At 39.7% G+C, this 15428-nt stretch overlaps 1 protein-coding gene across 2 annotated transcripts in view; it reads left to right on the top strand.

The window, feature by feature from the left end:
* The first annotated feature begins 261 nt into the window (after positions 1–261).
* The window catches only part of GUCY1B1 (guanylate cyclase 1 soluble subunit beta 1), a 31723-nt gene continuing 16556 nt past the window's right edge, over positions 262–15428 (top strand). The window contains exons 1-4 of one of the 2 annotated variants that reach the window (XM_024568823.4): positions 291–398; positions 1035–1108; positions 10411–10511; positions 12217–12335. In XM_024568823.4, coding sequence (XP_024424591.2) covers positions 396–398; positions 1035–1108; positions 10411–10511; positions 12217–12335 — 297 coding nt within the window. In that variant the 5' untranslated portion in view covers positions 291–395. Of the gene's footprint in view, positions 399–1034; positions 1109–10410; positions 10512–12216; positions 12336–15428 lie in introns of both variants that reach the window. The other variant, XM_045202686.2, reaches the window with a different exon arrangement.

Below are 15428 nucleotides of genomic sequence, written 5' to 3'. Positions count from 1 at the left end.
TAGGACTACAATAGCTGCATTCTCCCTGTCCCAAATTGATGCAAATAACAAAACTGGGGCTTCTCTGCTGTCATTGTTATGGCCTCGATTGAAAGCCTTGTCACTAGAGAGGGGGCGGGAAGGCCCAAGAGCGCAACAGTGGTGACAGCATCTGAATTCCCTCCTCTGCCTCTGACTGGTTGAAAACTAAGAGGCAGCGGCCAGCCCCCCTGCGGCTCGACTCTCCATTGGCTGGGAAGAGATGGCAATCAAGGCGGGCCGGGAAGGCTGCGCTCTTTCCAGCTCTATGCTGCCGCTGGGGTCCTGTTGCGCGGTCGCCTTTGCAGCCGCTGCTCGGGTCCCTTCGACCGTGCCTCTCCGTGAGGGCTGCCTCCCCAGCTCCGGGCGCAGACACTATGGTGAGTGCTCTTAGCCGGGGCAGGCTGAACACTCACACCGCAGCTGGACCGGCCTGGCTGCCTAGGGGGAACTGGCCGTGCCAATGGAGCTTGGCGCAGGGACTCGGAGAGTGCACCACTGGTCGCTGGAGCAGCCTTGCTGTTGGCCTGCGGCCGTGGCTGGGGAGGTGGGAACGCTGTGGGTCGCGGCAGGGGCTGTGGATGCCTTTGCTAGCAGGGAGGTCAGCTGTATTGCACTGCGCCGCGGCTTCCGGAGCTTGGGAAGGGGACGTGTGGCCGAGGCGCGGGGGCTTCCCGGCTCAGGCCGGCCCCGCGGGTGTGGGAGACTGAGCACCTTGGTGTGGGAGGTGCAGGTTCGCGTCCCCTCTGCCACGCTTTCCCGCTGACCTGCCTGGCAGGTGAATGGGGATGAGAAGGTGGCATGGGGGTGGGGTAGACAGTGATGGAGAGGATCTGCCCTTTATTGAGGCATGGCTTGCGCCCCTCTGATGCCCCTCTTTAACACTTAGTACCCGGAATAGCTTGGATCCAGAGGGCGGGGTACAAGGTTAAAGCACCGCAGTGACAGCAAACTCGCGCTCAAGCCCTCCCCACCTACAGCTGGTCCCTGACTCGCAGATTTTCCCGTCTCCGCAGTACGGATTTGTGAACCACGCGCTGGAGCTGCTGGTGATCCGCAATTATGGCCCGGAGGTATGGGAAGACATCAAGTAAGTGACTGGCTCCTCGAGTTTAGGTCCCGCGCTGGCGCCGCGTGTGAAGGGTCCCCAGGCTTCCTCGTGCGCTGGCGCCCGCTCCCCGCTTGATTCATTCTCCGCTTCCTGCTCGGGTCGCGGGCGCGCATCTCGGAGATGCCTCCGCCCGCCACTCCGGCTGCAGCTGCGCTCCCACGCTCCGGAGCGGGACCCTGAGAGGAGGGGCGGCCCGGGCGGGGCGAGGCTGGGAAGGCGAGAGCCCAGGGAAGGAGCCTCTGGGTCACCGCGGCCTCCCGACCCGGCCGGAGCGTGGGAACGCGCTGCCGGCATCCGACGGCTCCCAGGCTTTGCAGGCCCGGCGGCTCCCACGCAGAGCAGGGCCAGGGGGACCACAAAGGCCTCCGCGACGTTCAAGCTCCCAGTGGCCTTAGAAACAAACGGAAGACCTTGGCTTCTTTAAAATTTACACACCTTGCAGACACGAAAATAGTTAAGCCATGTCGGTATGCTAAAACTCGCTTCTCTTGAGGCTATTTCTTGAGCAACTGTGAATCACGTACATTTATTCATTGTGAAATAAAGTGAAATTGGAATGTTTGCTCTTTCGTTTTCCCCAAATCATCCCCCAACCCCACACCCTTTTGGTTTCTACGGTGATGAAGGCTGAAAAGAGTGGGAGGGCGCCCTAGCGTGTCACTCTGGAGCTGTGAGCCCAGGACTCTGGGTGAGGGTTTAAACCTGTTGAAACGAGGGGTCCTCTCTGCTGCCGCATCGAACAATTCAATTTCACAGAGGCCGTTTCTTTTGTTTCTCTCCCATTCTGGTGAAATTTGCATTTAACTTATCGTATAGATGAGCACAACCAACCAGCTAAACCAAATCCGGATTTGAGGACTTTCGTATTGGAACAAGAATTTACAGTAGGAACAAGCGGTCACATTCACATAGAGGTGGAGGGCGTGGTACCTGGGTGGGCAGAGAACACATTGTCATTCCGCACTCTCATTTCCTGCCCTCACTGATTACATTTATTCTATCAAGTAGGTGATACTTTCGTGCTACTTTTTCCAAAATACATTACAATTATCAGCAATCAAGCCTTATTATGCAGTTACACGATAGGGATTTTTTATAAATATGTTTCCATGGAAATGACCAGTGTTAAATATTAAGCACTAGAATGCATCTTTTCCTTCTCTTGGGTCTGTATCAATGAACATCGTTTCATGATCCATAAGCAATATTTATGTTACCCACAGGGCACATCTACGTATTATATTATGCAGTTGAATCAAATGAGAAGCTAGGCACTAAGATTTACTTTGGGGTTTCAGTATTCTCTGAACCTTACTAATACCTTCAGAATTATTATTTTGTTTAGTGGACAGTTATACAGAAGACAGACATCAAGAGCAAGATTTTATACACTGGAACAACTGTAAGATTATTTTTAAGCCATTTTCTTTGTGAATTTATGAAAACAGCAAGCATATCCTTCACACGGTGTTTTCTCATCTGTAAGACAGACATTTCTAACTTTTCTGGTGGCTGTGCTGTGACAGTGAATATTTTTTTAGAGGACAATTAAAGATGGCTATATGGTTAAACAGTCATTATGTGTTTTAACCAGGTTTAGAATGTATATCCTACCCAGTATCAATTTAGATCACTGTTAAATACAAAGATGAAAAATTGTACATTGTAGAGAAATTTATTGGAAATTTTTAAAATTAAATTATCAAGTGATTTGTTTGTTATTGGCCATATTTTCCCCCAGAAAAGGTCAAAATATCTAAAAATATACCAATTACATTGATGTGAGAATTTAACTGTCAAATCACACTGACAATAATGTTGCATTCTACTTTTAAAAACAAATTATTAATTTTAATTAACCATCAGTATCTTTTAACACACTACCATATCTTTATGTAGCTTTGAACAGTGTTTAATTTGTTCAAAACGCTCACGATTTAAATCATTTGAATCACTTTTTTATGCTAAAATGAAACAAATCCTATTTTTTAAAATAAAATTATCTCAAAGATTATGTGCCTCTGAAAGGAAAATACTCTTAGTGAAACTAGCATTTGCAATCCAGGTGTTCATTTTTACCCCCACCCTCCCCTCCACAACATCCTCTTTGGGGGAGCTCATCTTGTCTTGGGCACAGTTATTATCTGGATTAGATCACATAGTACAGCGTCCTGTACTGAGTGGAATAAACAGCAGGACATTGGTTTCCAACCCATTTGGAACCCCTGAGGGATTTTACCAAGGGCTCTGTGGAAGGGCATGTGGTTATCCAAGCGGAGAGGTTCTCACTGCCTACAGGCAGGTGAGGAGACGTTGGAGGAGTTTAATTTGAAGTGCTCCTTGGGGGATTTCGATCCCTTCTCCCGACCTCACCGTCTGCTCTAGGGAAGATCACTGCAGTCAATGGTCCAAGATACTTTCAGTTTTAACTTTTCATGAAAAACAGAATATATGAAAAAAATTATTTTGTCTCAGTAAGTGCCAAATTCCTTTATCTTTATTTTTGGTCTGTGAGAAACTATCTACATTGATTTTATAAAATTTCCATAATGCTTTTTTGATTTGGTAGGAAATGCCAACCATCCTTCACGAGAAAGGATGCCAAACATTTAATGACAAATAAAATCCTAAGTAAAGGATTCCAGACAAAAAGTTTAAGTGGATAAGAGCCAACAGTGCTTCATTGTAAACTCAGTATCTACTTACACTCCCAACACTGTAACCATTGCCCAAGAGCTTTAATTTGCTCTTTTTAAGAAAAAGAAAAAGCGTTAGATGGAGGGTAGATAAACGTTCTTTTAACAGGTCAGAGAGTGAATATTTTAGGTGCTGCAAACCAGGAGTCAACATTGAGGATATTACACAGGTGCCTATATAACTATTAAAATGTAACCATTTAAAAGTATAAAAACCATTCTTTGCTCCTGGACAAGACAAAAACAGGTGGTAGGCTAATTTGGACCACCTGTCTGTAGTTTGCCTACCTTTGATATAGACCTTAAATACCTGTTAAAAAAAAAAAAAGCAGAAGAGACCTCTGAATCTACTCCAAATCGTTTGTTGGTTTCCTTAAGCCATGGCTCCTAAGGGATGAGAAAAATCAACTATCATTTCACAAAAATAAACATGATGTCAAGATACACATGTTAGAAAAGTATCTGAACCCTTGATTCTGTCATCTCTGTTACCCCCTCAGCAGCCCTGGCAAAACTAACCGTTGGGTTGAATGATAAGATTTGATTTTCATATTTTTAGCTTCACTGGACCATGGCTGAGCAGTATGGAGTCTAGGAGATAAGCCAGGTCATTGTAGTCATTCTGGGTTTTGCTTTGACAATGTGAGATAACCACAAAAATCAAGCCGGGTCTTTGTTTTCCTACCAATCTGCAATTTTTGAGAGTTAAAAAACATGACAGAAGCATTTTATTGGATGGGTCAAGAAGAATTATTCCACATTAAAATGAACACAGAGGATAAATCAGAAAACTTGTATTGTCCTTCTTAACATACCAAGACCTAATTATGGCCACCGTTAACTAGATATTGGTGCTGCTTGAAAGGAACAATGTCCTTTAGACTCTTTCTATAGCAAATGTTTTTTCTTCATTGTGTTGGAAGGTGATAGTTCTGGGTGGATACTCTGCAGACATCAACAGGAAAACACACTTAAAGAAATCTGTGTAACTGACCCAGGTCAGAGGGTGACAACTCAGAGAACGTGCATACTTGCAGCTTTTCCATTTGCTACTTGGCCACTTTGTTCATTAAAAAGGAAACAGTGGGGAAATGTTATCTTTGTTTACATCTAGCAAAATGAAGCATCTTTTTCTGTATCAAATGATATTGAGGTTAAAGAAATTTCTATTCCAGGTAAACATTCTGAAGTATTGACTGGACCTTCTGTTACTGTGGCTTTGCTTCTGTTGCATATTCTGATCTACTTGCCCTTCATTATTGAATCATGAAATATGAAATTGTTGCTTTATTGAAATTCTTTGAGGTCAATCTCCAAATCACTCCAACATGGGGACCTTTCAGTCATCATGTCCCAGTTGCTTTCAGCACTCCAGCCTCATGGACCAGTTTTCTTTTTCTGAAGCAGAGTGGAGACAATGCAATTACACATCAAGAGTCATGTTACTTTACTAAAATCTGTGTCCCTCATGAGAGCATTTACTGCTACTGTTTACGGTTCTTGGATGAGTGAATATATGGAATTGAAAAGCCTGTCCTTTACCAATTAAAATGGGTCCAAGCAGGAAGCCTTCACTGTATTTAAAGGTTCTCACTCCTTGGTAGCTCTCTCAAACTAGAGTTTGGCCTCCATGGATTAAGACTCACTGGGAATCATTGGATTGAGTTATTGAAAATTGATAGACCATGCATTTTTTTAAAAATTCCTCACCCAAGGACATGCTTATTGATTTTAGAATGAGAGGAAGGGTGAAAGAGAGAGTGGAGGGTGGGGAGAGAGAAGGAAACATTGATATAAGGGAGAAAAATTGATTGGTTGCTTCTTGTACATGCCCCAACCAGGGACTGAACCTGCAATTTAGGTAAGTGCCCTGACCGGGAATCAAACCTGCAAACTTTTGGTGTCTAGGATGACACTCAACCAACTAAGCCACCAGCCAGGGCAACAATTTACATTTTTAATTTTTAAGATGTTATATACAGTTATTATCTATGTTTTATATGGGAGATTTTAATTTTAATAGTGGTTGGACACTAGCCAGCATTCATGATGTCCTTACAGCTCACTACCATGGCCCATCCTAGGATTTACTGACAAGACCACACTTATACATCGTCTATTGTATGGCCTGTGCTGTGATAATGGGTTTTATAGGATCAGGACCCCTTTGAACTATCATTGGTCAGGTCAATTATTTGGTGTATCTTGACCTCTTCTGCTTCAGACCATACCTTGTTTCGAGACTCCTTTTCAAGGTGCCTGTATTCAAGCTCTCCCACTTCAGAATACTCATTTCTTCACCTCCACAGGAAACATATTTACCTAATAGCCTAAAAGTAGACACTGATCTTCTTTATTTTGTACCATGTATCACCTCATATTAGGTTATAAAATTTGAGCATATATTATGTTTATTGCTTACTGCTTGTTTCTGTCAGCTAGAATGTAACTTCTATGAGGGCAGGGAAATTTATCTCTTTTGTTCATTGGTATATTAAAAAGTGCTTAGAAAAGTGTCTAGGGCATAATAGTTGCTCAAATATTTGTAGCAAAACTCCTTTCCCTTGGTGGGGCATGGAGGGTATTGATGGGAAAGAATGAAGAGTGACCGCAAAGATTTGTATCCCCAAAGATTTTTAAGATAAATATAAATAAGGAATCCGCAAATATTTTTAAGATAAATATAAATAAGGAATCCTAAATATTCTGAATATTTCATTGGAATTCAGTGTGAAATTTTTAATGGAAATGATTATTTCCTTTCATGTCCCTACTGTTTAATTTATATTTCAGCCTCCCTCCAGGGATCATGCTGGGCTGATCAGTTCAGGAAGTAAAGCTTAAAAGATAAGGGAGCTTATTTTATTAAAATGAAAGATAGGAAAGAAAAGATGCATTGATTCATGGTTAGGGAAATTCTAGGGAAATGGCCATCCCTCTATTTTATTTAGAGGATCTTTGCCATCTATTTGTATCTCATTCATTTAATGGTTGTAATGGATTGGTGTTTCCGAGAAACTGAGTTTATTATGGAAATGTATGTCATGTGATTTATCCCAACTGGAGGAAACAGAATAGGGCACAGTGAGAGCATGAACTAATCTGTACTTTAATATATATTTAATTAAATTTTATTAGAATGCCCTAAATCAGAGGCTTCAAAATGCCAATCTATAGACCAATGCTTTTCCATAATAAAATGTTAGTGACAAAATGAAAAAAAATTAGGCTATCTGTATTTTTCAAATCAACAATTCCATTTCCAGGCACTTATTCTATTTCATGCAGAAATATTTTTTAGAGATTTTATTTATTTATTTTTAGAGAGAGGAAGGGAGGGAGAAAGAGAGGGAGAGAAACATCAGTCTGTGGTTGCCTCTCATGTGGCCCCCCACTAGGGACCTGGACCTCAACCCAGGCTTGTGTCCTGACTGGGAATTGAACCTGCTACCCTTTGGTTCACAGGCTGGCACTTAATCCACTGAGCCACACCAGCCAGGGCAGAAATATATTTGTTAGTTACAAAATAATCATCACAACATTGTTTATACTTGTAAGAAAATCAAAGCAATCCAAATATTGCTAAAACTTTAACATGTCTATAGGATGTAGTTTTATGCAGTCAAGGTATAGAAATACATTTAATAACATGAAGAGAGGTCCATCAAATGGTAAAAGGAGGTTTTAAAGCAGTATAATCTTGTGTGTGTTATTTATACAAGTGTATTCACACATGAACAACTTGAATGTAATATTAGCAGCTGTTCTCTCAAAATAGCGGAGGATTTTTAAAGTTTTTTTCTTTCTTATACATATGGTCACTGACTTAATCTGCTTTGACTTAAGATTTTTTGACTTTGCAATGGTGGAAAGCAATGTGCATTCAGTAGCAACCATATTTCAAATTTAGAATTTTTATCCTTTCCCCGGGTTAGTGACGGGCAGTACAACGCCGTGGCATGATGCTGGGCGGCGGCAGTGAGCCTGGCCAGCCGCGCCGTGGACAAGGTTGAACAACCGACACTCCACAGTGCCTTGTGTTGCCAGCACTTTTCAGATTCTGTAGCTCAGAAATCGCAGGAGCTGTCAATGCTTTATTAGAAAACAGGTTTTGTGTTAAGCAGTTTTGTCCAACCGTAGGCTAAAGTAAGTGATCTGAGCACATTTAAGGTGGGCCATTTAAGATTAGGTACATCAAATGCGTTTTTGACCTTATTTTTTACTTATATTTCCAACCTATGGTAAGTTTATTGGGACATAGCCCCATCATAAGTCAAAGGGCATCTTTATTTTATATTTTTGTACGAATAGAAATTAGAATGCATATGATATATAATAGCATTTATTGAAAGGTAAGTCAGTGTTTGTAGATTATATTGTCATAATTTAATGACTTTGAGTATTAAAAAGACTTGAGGTTTTGAAGATAAGTTCCTTTCATTTAATAGTTGTGTATGTTCAGCCAAAGGGAGAAGAATTTCCCGTCTTTTCTATAGCTCTTTAAATTTTTGAATAGGTAAACATTGGAGGTATTATGGTGATTAGCAATATATGTATAATGCTTCAACTACTTAGAACATCCTTTTGCACACTTGATCTTTTTCAAGTTGTGGAAGGTGGGTTATATTATTTTCCCAATTTTAGAAAAGAGAGGTTTTATTGCTCAGTTGCTTTATATGATTTGTCCAAGTTCATTTGGATTGTGGGCTCTGAAGTTCAAATTTCTGTGCCTACCAAATCATGTCTCCCCTCCTCCCCAACCCCCCACATGCACTATTACACATAATTTTGGGCAAACAAGTGGTATGTTCTGAAGAACACCGGGTTTTTAAAGACTATCTCCATCCCACCTGGACCTAAGACATGCCACTATTTGGAATTGTTCCCTTGAACAGACAGTGGTACCGGAGCCCCGAGTAGCAGCTCTGCTATCATGGCTTCCGAGGGAGGCAAAGTGGCTCAGACTCCACGTGGACAGCCTTGGCAGCATTTAAGGAGCTATTTTGGGCCACTGTGTTGAAAATTTACCTAAGAATAGTGACTAGTTTCTCTTCTATTCTTTCCTGGCAGTGTATAGGATTTAGAAGAATTAGATTGAGGGTTAGAGACTGATGTCCAAGTTCCGTGTATTTTTGTGAATTTAACATTGGAAAAGAGACCTGGAAACTTGTCATTTTTCTTCTATAGCCAGCAATATTTTGGACAATGGATGTTCCTCCCCGTTTGGACACTTGTTTGAGAAAAATAATGCAAATCCTATCAAAATAAATACATGTGTACAATCATGACAACTATTAAAAATTACTCTAATGATCTTTTATTAATGTTGTATATATTTTGAGCAACTTCCTTTAATAAGCTAAGGATATGTTAGAAGATATTATCTGTCCTCTTGACACTCAAACTTTAATATGTTTAAAACACAACTCTTGATTTTACCCCCATCTACCTCCAACTGTCTTTCCCAATTCAGCTACTGGTGACGACATCTATCCAGTTGCTCAGGCCAAAACGTCAGTGTCATCCTTGTGTCCTCTCCTTCTCTCACATCCTGTATTCAGTCCATCAGCCCGTCATGTTGAATTTGCCTTCAGAAGTCCCAATATGGACAGCTTTTCACTCCCTCCACTAATTCCTCTCTGAACTGAGTCCCCGGCATTTCTCACCAGCATATTGGCAATAGGCTCTTAACTGGTCTCCTTGCTCTGTCCTAGACCTTTTGGCCTGTTCTCAATGCAGTAGCAGGACGGACCCCTTTAACCAGGTCTGCTAGTCTTTGTGCTCCCACAAGTGCTAGGACCCTCCATCTCTTTCAAGTAAGTTACAGAGTCATGCCAATGACCCCAGGTTACCCCTCTGATCCGTCCTCTTACAGCTACTCTGCCCCACCACTGTTTCAGCCACTCTGGCCTCTGCTGTCCCTCCACCTCCCCAGGCTGCTCCCATCTAGCCCTTGACACGTGCTCTTCCCTCTGCCCAGAATACACTTCCCCAGATGGCTCATGGCTCCTCCTAGAGCTCCTTTAGACTCCACTCCAAGGCCATCTTCTCAGTGAGGCTTCCAGCTTTTGAACTTGAACTACCCGGCTTTATTTTTCTCCAAGCACCTTACTGTTTTACGGGTTACTAATTCGTTTTATGTTTCTTCTGTCTCCCCACCTGGAATACGTATGCCCCAAGAGGTACTTTTGTTTATGGTGCTGAACGTTGTGTTCCCACAGCCTAGAACAATGGCTGGCACGTGTAGGGACTAAGCAAATAGTATTTGCTAACTGTTTATTAAACCAAAAGTTATTTCATGATTATATTTAATATCAGATGTTGTATTGGGTGTGAAAGTACTTTATAAATGTTAGCCCTGCTAAATGAACTTACCTGTATCATTTTAGTTTGGGGAGGGGAATGTGAAATCATTTCTTCTCAATCATTAGACTTTTAAGTACAACACATTGATTTAAACAAATTTGCCAAAAACAAATCCTATTTGAGATATAAAACCATTGTTTACACAATCATGTTAACTATAGAACTTGTTCTCTTATTCCAACTTTTTTTCTGTTTCTCTTTCTCATTTTTGTTTTCCAGAAAAGAGGCACAGTTAGATGAAGAAGGGCAGTTTCTTGTCAGAATAATATATGATGATTCTAAAACTTACGATTTGGTTGCTGCTGCAAGCAAAGTCCTCAGTAAGTTGAATATGACTTCCCTTCTTTGGCTAAGTTACACACAGAAGTCCAAAGGAATGAATAGTCCAAGATCACATTGTATAATTATGCAGGGTGTACATTGCCCAGCCCTGGTGGGGAAGACATTTACACATAATGTTAGGCTCAGGTTATGCTGAGTCCTATTTTTCCTTTTACAAACTCTTTAGGGACTAGACGAGCTCTCTGCCCTGTGCCCTGCCCACAGAAAGCCATGTGTTGGGGAAGAAAAAAAAATACTGAATCTTAATGTAATAAGTTAATAACATAAGAACTTATGCTATAATGTCAACATCACGGTAATTATTACACAAGTGTAGTATGCAAAAAATAATATACCCAAATCTCTTTTGTAATGACAAGTTTTGTTAGCTATTAGTAAAAGAAACAGGAAACATCTATATCAGACAAAACTCACGCAAAGGAAAACAAAATTCAAAGAGAAATCTTCATGGAAAAAAATTCTTTCTCAAAGTACTGTCTCATTCTCAGAGTGCTTAATTTGTAACTAGGCTACAGTTTGGATACAGTAGAAAGAAGTTTTTTGACTTTGCCAAATATAACCAGAAGAGCAAATACTACCTACTGTAGAATGAAAGAATTAGAAAAAAAAAGATAAATTGTTACCAATAAGAAAAAGATACAATCTCGTTAGTAATCAAAATGGAAACAAATATGAAATATTTTTCATATAAATTTGTCAATTTTTAAGAATTAAATATCTAGTGTGGTCGAGGACAGAGTTTAAAAAGAAATCACACACTTTAAAAAAATGTTCAAATCCTTTAGGAATATTTCCTAAAGAAATTATTATATTTAGCTCTGGCTGGTGTGGCTTAGTGGACTGAGCGCTGGCCTGCGAACCAGAGGGTCGACAGTTAATTCCCAGTCAGGGCACATGCCTGGGCTGCAAAGCAGGTCCCCAGTAGGGGACGCACAAGAGGCAACCACGCATTGATGTTTCTCTCCCTCTTTTTCTCCCTCACCTTCCCCTAAAAATATCTCTAAAAATAAATAAAATCTTAAAAGCAGAAAAAATTATTAGATTTATTTGCATTCAGGTTTATGTGTGCTTTCATTTCAAAGTCACTTATATTATCAAAAATTGGAAAAGCCTATATTTTGAATAAGGGAATTGATTAAATTATTGCATCTCTAGACTGAGAAAGTGATTCAAATTGATTTTATAAAAAAAATCTTAAAGTTTTAAGAAATAATAATAATTGGATATAAACAAAAGTGCAGGATATTAGGGTACATACTATATGCATCTGACTTATTAATATGTATACATAGGTAAAGAAGAATTATTTTGCACCAAAATATTATCATGTTCATTCTGGATGATTTTTAAGATCTCCCTGTATTTTCCAGAAAAGAATAAGTTGTACATTAAATATATATTTTTAAAAAGCTCAAAATTAATTAACTAGTTTGCCATGGAAGGTGAGAAACTGATTTCTTTGCTATTAAGTACAAATCTATACTGTTAACATGGTAATAGGTTGTCTTCTCAGATTTCATTGTACTGCCCTTGCCAGAAATTGTTCATATGATGTATATTCACTATGCTCAAAGGTTGAGGATATTTAATTTTTTATTATGTGTGTATCTTCATTCTTCCCATTAACAGTATTCTACCTATAACATGGTCTGTTTTTGTTATTCTCTCAAACCTATAAAATAGATCTCAATGCTGGAGAAATCCTCCAAATGTTTGGGAAGATGTTTTTTGTCTTTTGTCAAGAATCTGGTTACGATACAATCTTGCGTGTCCTGGGATCTAATGTCAGAGAATTCCTGCAGGTAAGTAAGTTGAGGTCTTGCTGTTGAGAGCTCTGAATTTGTGATTCTTGAACCTGGGCTCCGCCTGCCATCCTTTCGTTCAGCCAGCAGGATGCACGTGTCTTGCTGCTGAAATGAAATCATAGTGATATTCTTCCTAATTCACATAAAATAATAGTTATTAGAAGGTCTTGAATACATTTTAACATTTTTGCTTCATAATTTATCTTTAACTTGTGGTCACTGACAGTAAATACGCAGGCTTTGAATTAACGTTCTTTGAAAAACTCATCATGGCCTATTGAGGTTGTTCCACTACCTTTTTTCTAATGGTCATATTTGCTACAAGTTGTGGTTTTATGTTGTGGCCCTACAATGCGGTATTATCATTATTTTTTTTGTAAGGTATTCCTAGTTTGTATAGCTTTGTTAAATAGTATGTCAGTATCTATGACGTTCTACCTGGAGCTTGTTGTTTAGGAAAACGTACCCTGGCTTTCAGGCGCTCTGCTGCGGAAACAAATTTGAGAACCATTACTCCGAGTTACATATTAATTAACCTACTATAGAAAGGAAAATAAGAGACCTTGCAAAGGCAGTCTCAGGTGAAGGGAAAAATAACTAATAGCACCAAAGGCCTTTGTCTTAGAGTTGTGGTAATTACCTTAAACGTTTTGTACTGGTAAAGTACACAGTAGATGAAAGACTATTTTTGGATTGTCTGTCCTATTTTAAGCACAGGCCATTTGTGAGACCTTCTTCTGGAAATGTGTTAACGGTAGAAAATTTTGTGGTTGTAAAGGATATTTCCAAACTGGCTGCTCCGAGGATCCAGATCGCGCTGGAAAATGATGTCAGTGCAACTCCAGCTGAACCAAAGCCCAGTTTTAAGGGAATGTAAACGGCCTTCAATCCAGCTGCATTATTGACTTAACAGCCAAAATAAGAACTTGAGTGTTTAATCAAAATGTCTGTTGTTTACACAGTGACATTTTTCTTATAAACTTAAAACAGCATTAAATCAAGATGGAAACTGGTTTGCAATCGCCTGCCGTGGATTTACCAAACCACTGGTGTCAAAAAAAGCTGCCACTTACAAGTGAAGCAGCTGTCAGGAGATATGTAAATTAAATTTTAACAGGCTGTATTTAAATTAATTGTGTTAAATGGGTTAAGGTTAGACATTTAAAAGCATTTTGAGACTTTGGGTTTTTAAATACATGTTCCATTTTTTTAATACTGTCACCTGATCAACAAAGTTTGAACTTGCATTTTCTCTGTCTTGGTTTTATCTTTCTCTCAAGGGCCACGTTTTCATAACAAAACAAATATTCAAATATTTTTACAAATTGTTTTTGTTTTACTTCGTCTCACCATGACCATCTGCTAAGTTTATAATGGTGTAGTAAGAGATCAGGCAGCCTCTGGGTGTTTCTCTATGTTGAGAGTTGTGCTAGTCCAATAGGAGGGCCACCAGCCACGCGTGGCTGAATTTTGAGCTCTATCACTTTCCTTCATCCCCCTACTCTTCCGTAGGAGAGTTACCATTATCCAGATTGGATAATCTCCCTGTCTGTCTCATGATTCCCCCAATCTCTTCTCCATTCTGCTAGTGATTTTTCTGAAATGCAAATATATCTCATCTCATATGTATATAATCATATATACACACACATTTATTTATTTTTAATCTTTAAAAAATTTTTATTTTTTGCTTAAACCCTTCAGTGATTCCCCATTGTTCACTGGGAAATGTCAAAAACAGTTAAAACGATAGAAACTACTTAACATTCTCTATCCATTCTGCTTCTTCCTTTCTCCTAGCCCAGCCAAACAGAACTTTTAAAAAAAATTTTTAATTTTTTATCTTGGTCTCTTTATCTTCTGAGCTTTTGCATCTGCTCTTTCCTTTGTCTGCAACACTGTTCATGCTCCTTTTCACCTGGATAAATTCTGTTCATCCTACTGGTCAAATTACTTCTTCTGGAACGACTTTACTCCTCTTTTCAGTCTCTATGCTCGCTCAGTCAGGGTCGTTGACATTTCTCATGCCTTCATAGCACATTTATTTTCCCAGGCAGAGTTGTCTCACCCTGCTTATCGTTTCCTGTTTGTTGGGCTGGAATGTAAACTTCAGGAAGCCAGAGGCCATGTATAATCTCTTAATGATGGTATCTTCACAGATACAATCTGTGTATCTGGGAATAAATGAATACCTTTTTTTTTAATGAAGATTTGCCCTTTGTGTAAATACAGGAAGCAAATACACCAATAGCTCAAGATCAACTGTTTTATTAAGAATAACAAACAACCCTTTTCAGTGAAACTTTATAACTTTATTTACAGATGAACCAGAGATTAAATAGAGAGGAATAGACAGCCATGCACTAGACTAATTTCCTTGAGTCAGGAACTTTGAATATCAGCCATGTTTGATAATACGTGGCCTCTGGGACTGTAATCCATGTCAATCCACAGCAGGGTTACCAATTAATTTTTAGAGGCATTCCATGGTTGTCACATTATATATTCTTCACCTCTCCGATGTTGTTACCGAGGTAAAATGAAATTAAAATGAGCATCGAAGGTTGACTATTGAAAAATAAATGAGCAACATACAATCTTAGAGATGAGTCAGGATTTAAACGATGGGCCTGTTTAAATGTGCATAGGAATCTCAGTTGAATAATATTGCAAATATTCTTTCATAGCTTGCGGGAAACATTGGCTCCTTCCACTGATTTTGGAGTGGTGGCCGTTTCCCCTGGGACCCTCTGGCAGAGCCTCTCTCTGTTCCATCTGCTATGGGATCTCCACTTCACGAAGGGTCAAGGTTCTGGCTCCCAAAACACTACACTGTGGTTTGGACCCCCCCAACTCCCCACCCATGAGCAATCTGGGATTGACGACAGATCCAAAATCCTTAAATGTTTGTGCAGAGTGTTATTTTGGGAAATGTGAAGATTTTCCTGAACAGCTGTGAAATTCTAATACTTCCCAAAATTATTTGTCATATTCCTTAAAAAAAAAATGCACCATTCATTTTATTTTTAACTTTTTAATTTCCAAAAGACCTGTTTTCTCAACATCCAAAATGTCAATTTCTGTAATCTG

Source organism: Desmodus rotundus, chromosome 9, assembly GCF_022682495.2.
Source record: "Desmodus rotundus isolate HL8 chromosome 9, HLdesRot8A.1, whole genome shotgun sequence".
NCBI lineage: Eukaryota > Metazoa > Chordata > Mammalia > Chiroptera > Phyllostomidae > Desmodus > Desmodus rotundus.
This window is presented reverse-complemented; position numbering and strand designations above follow the sequence as displayed.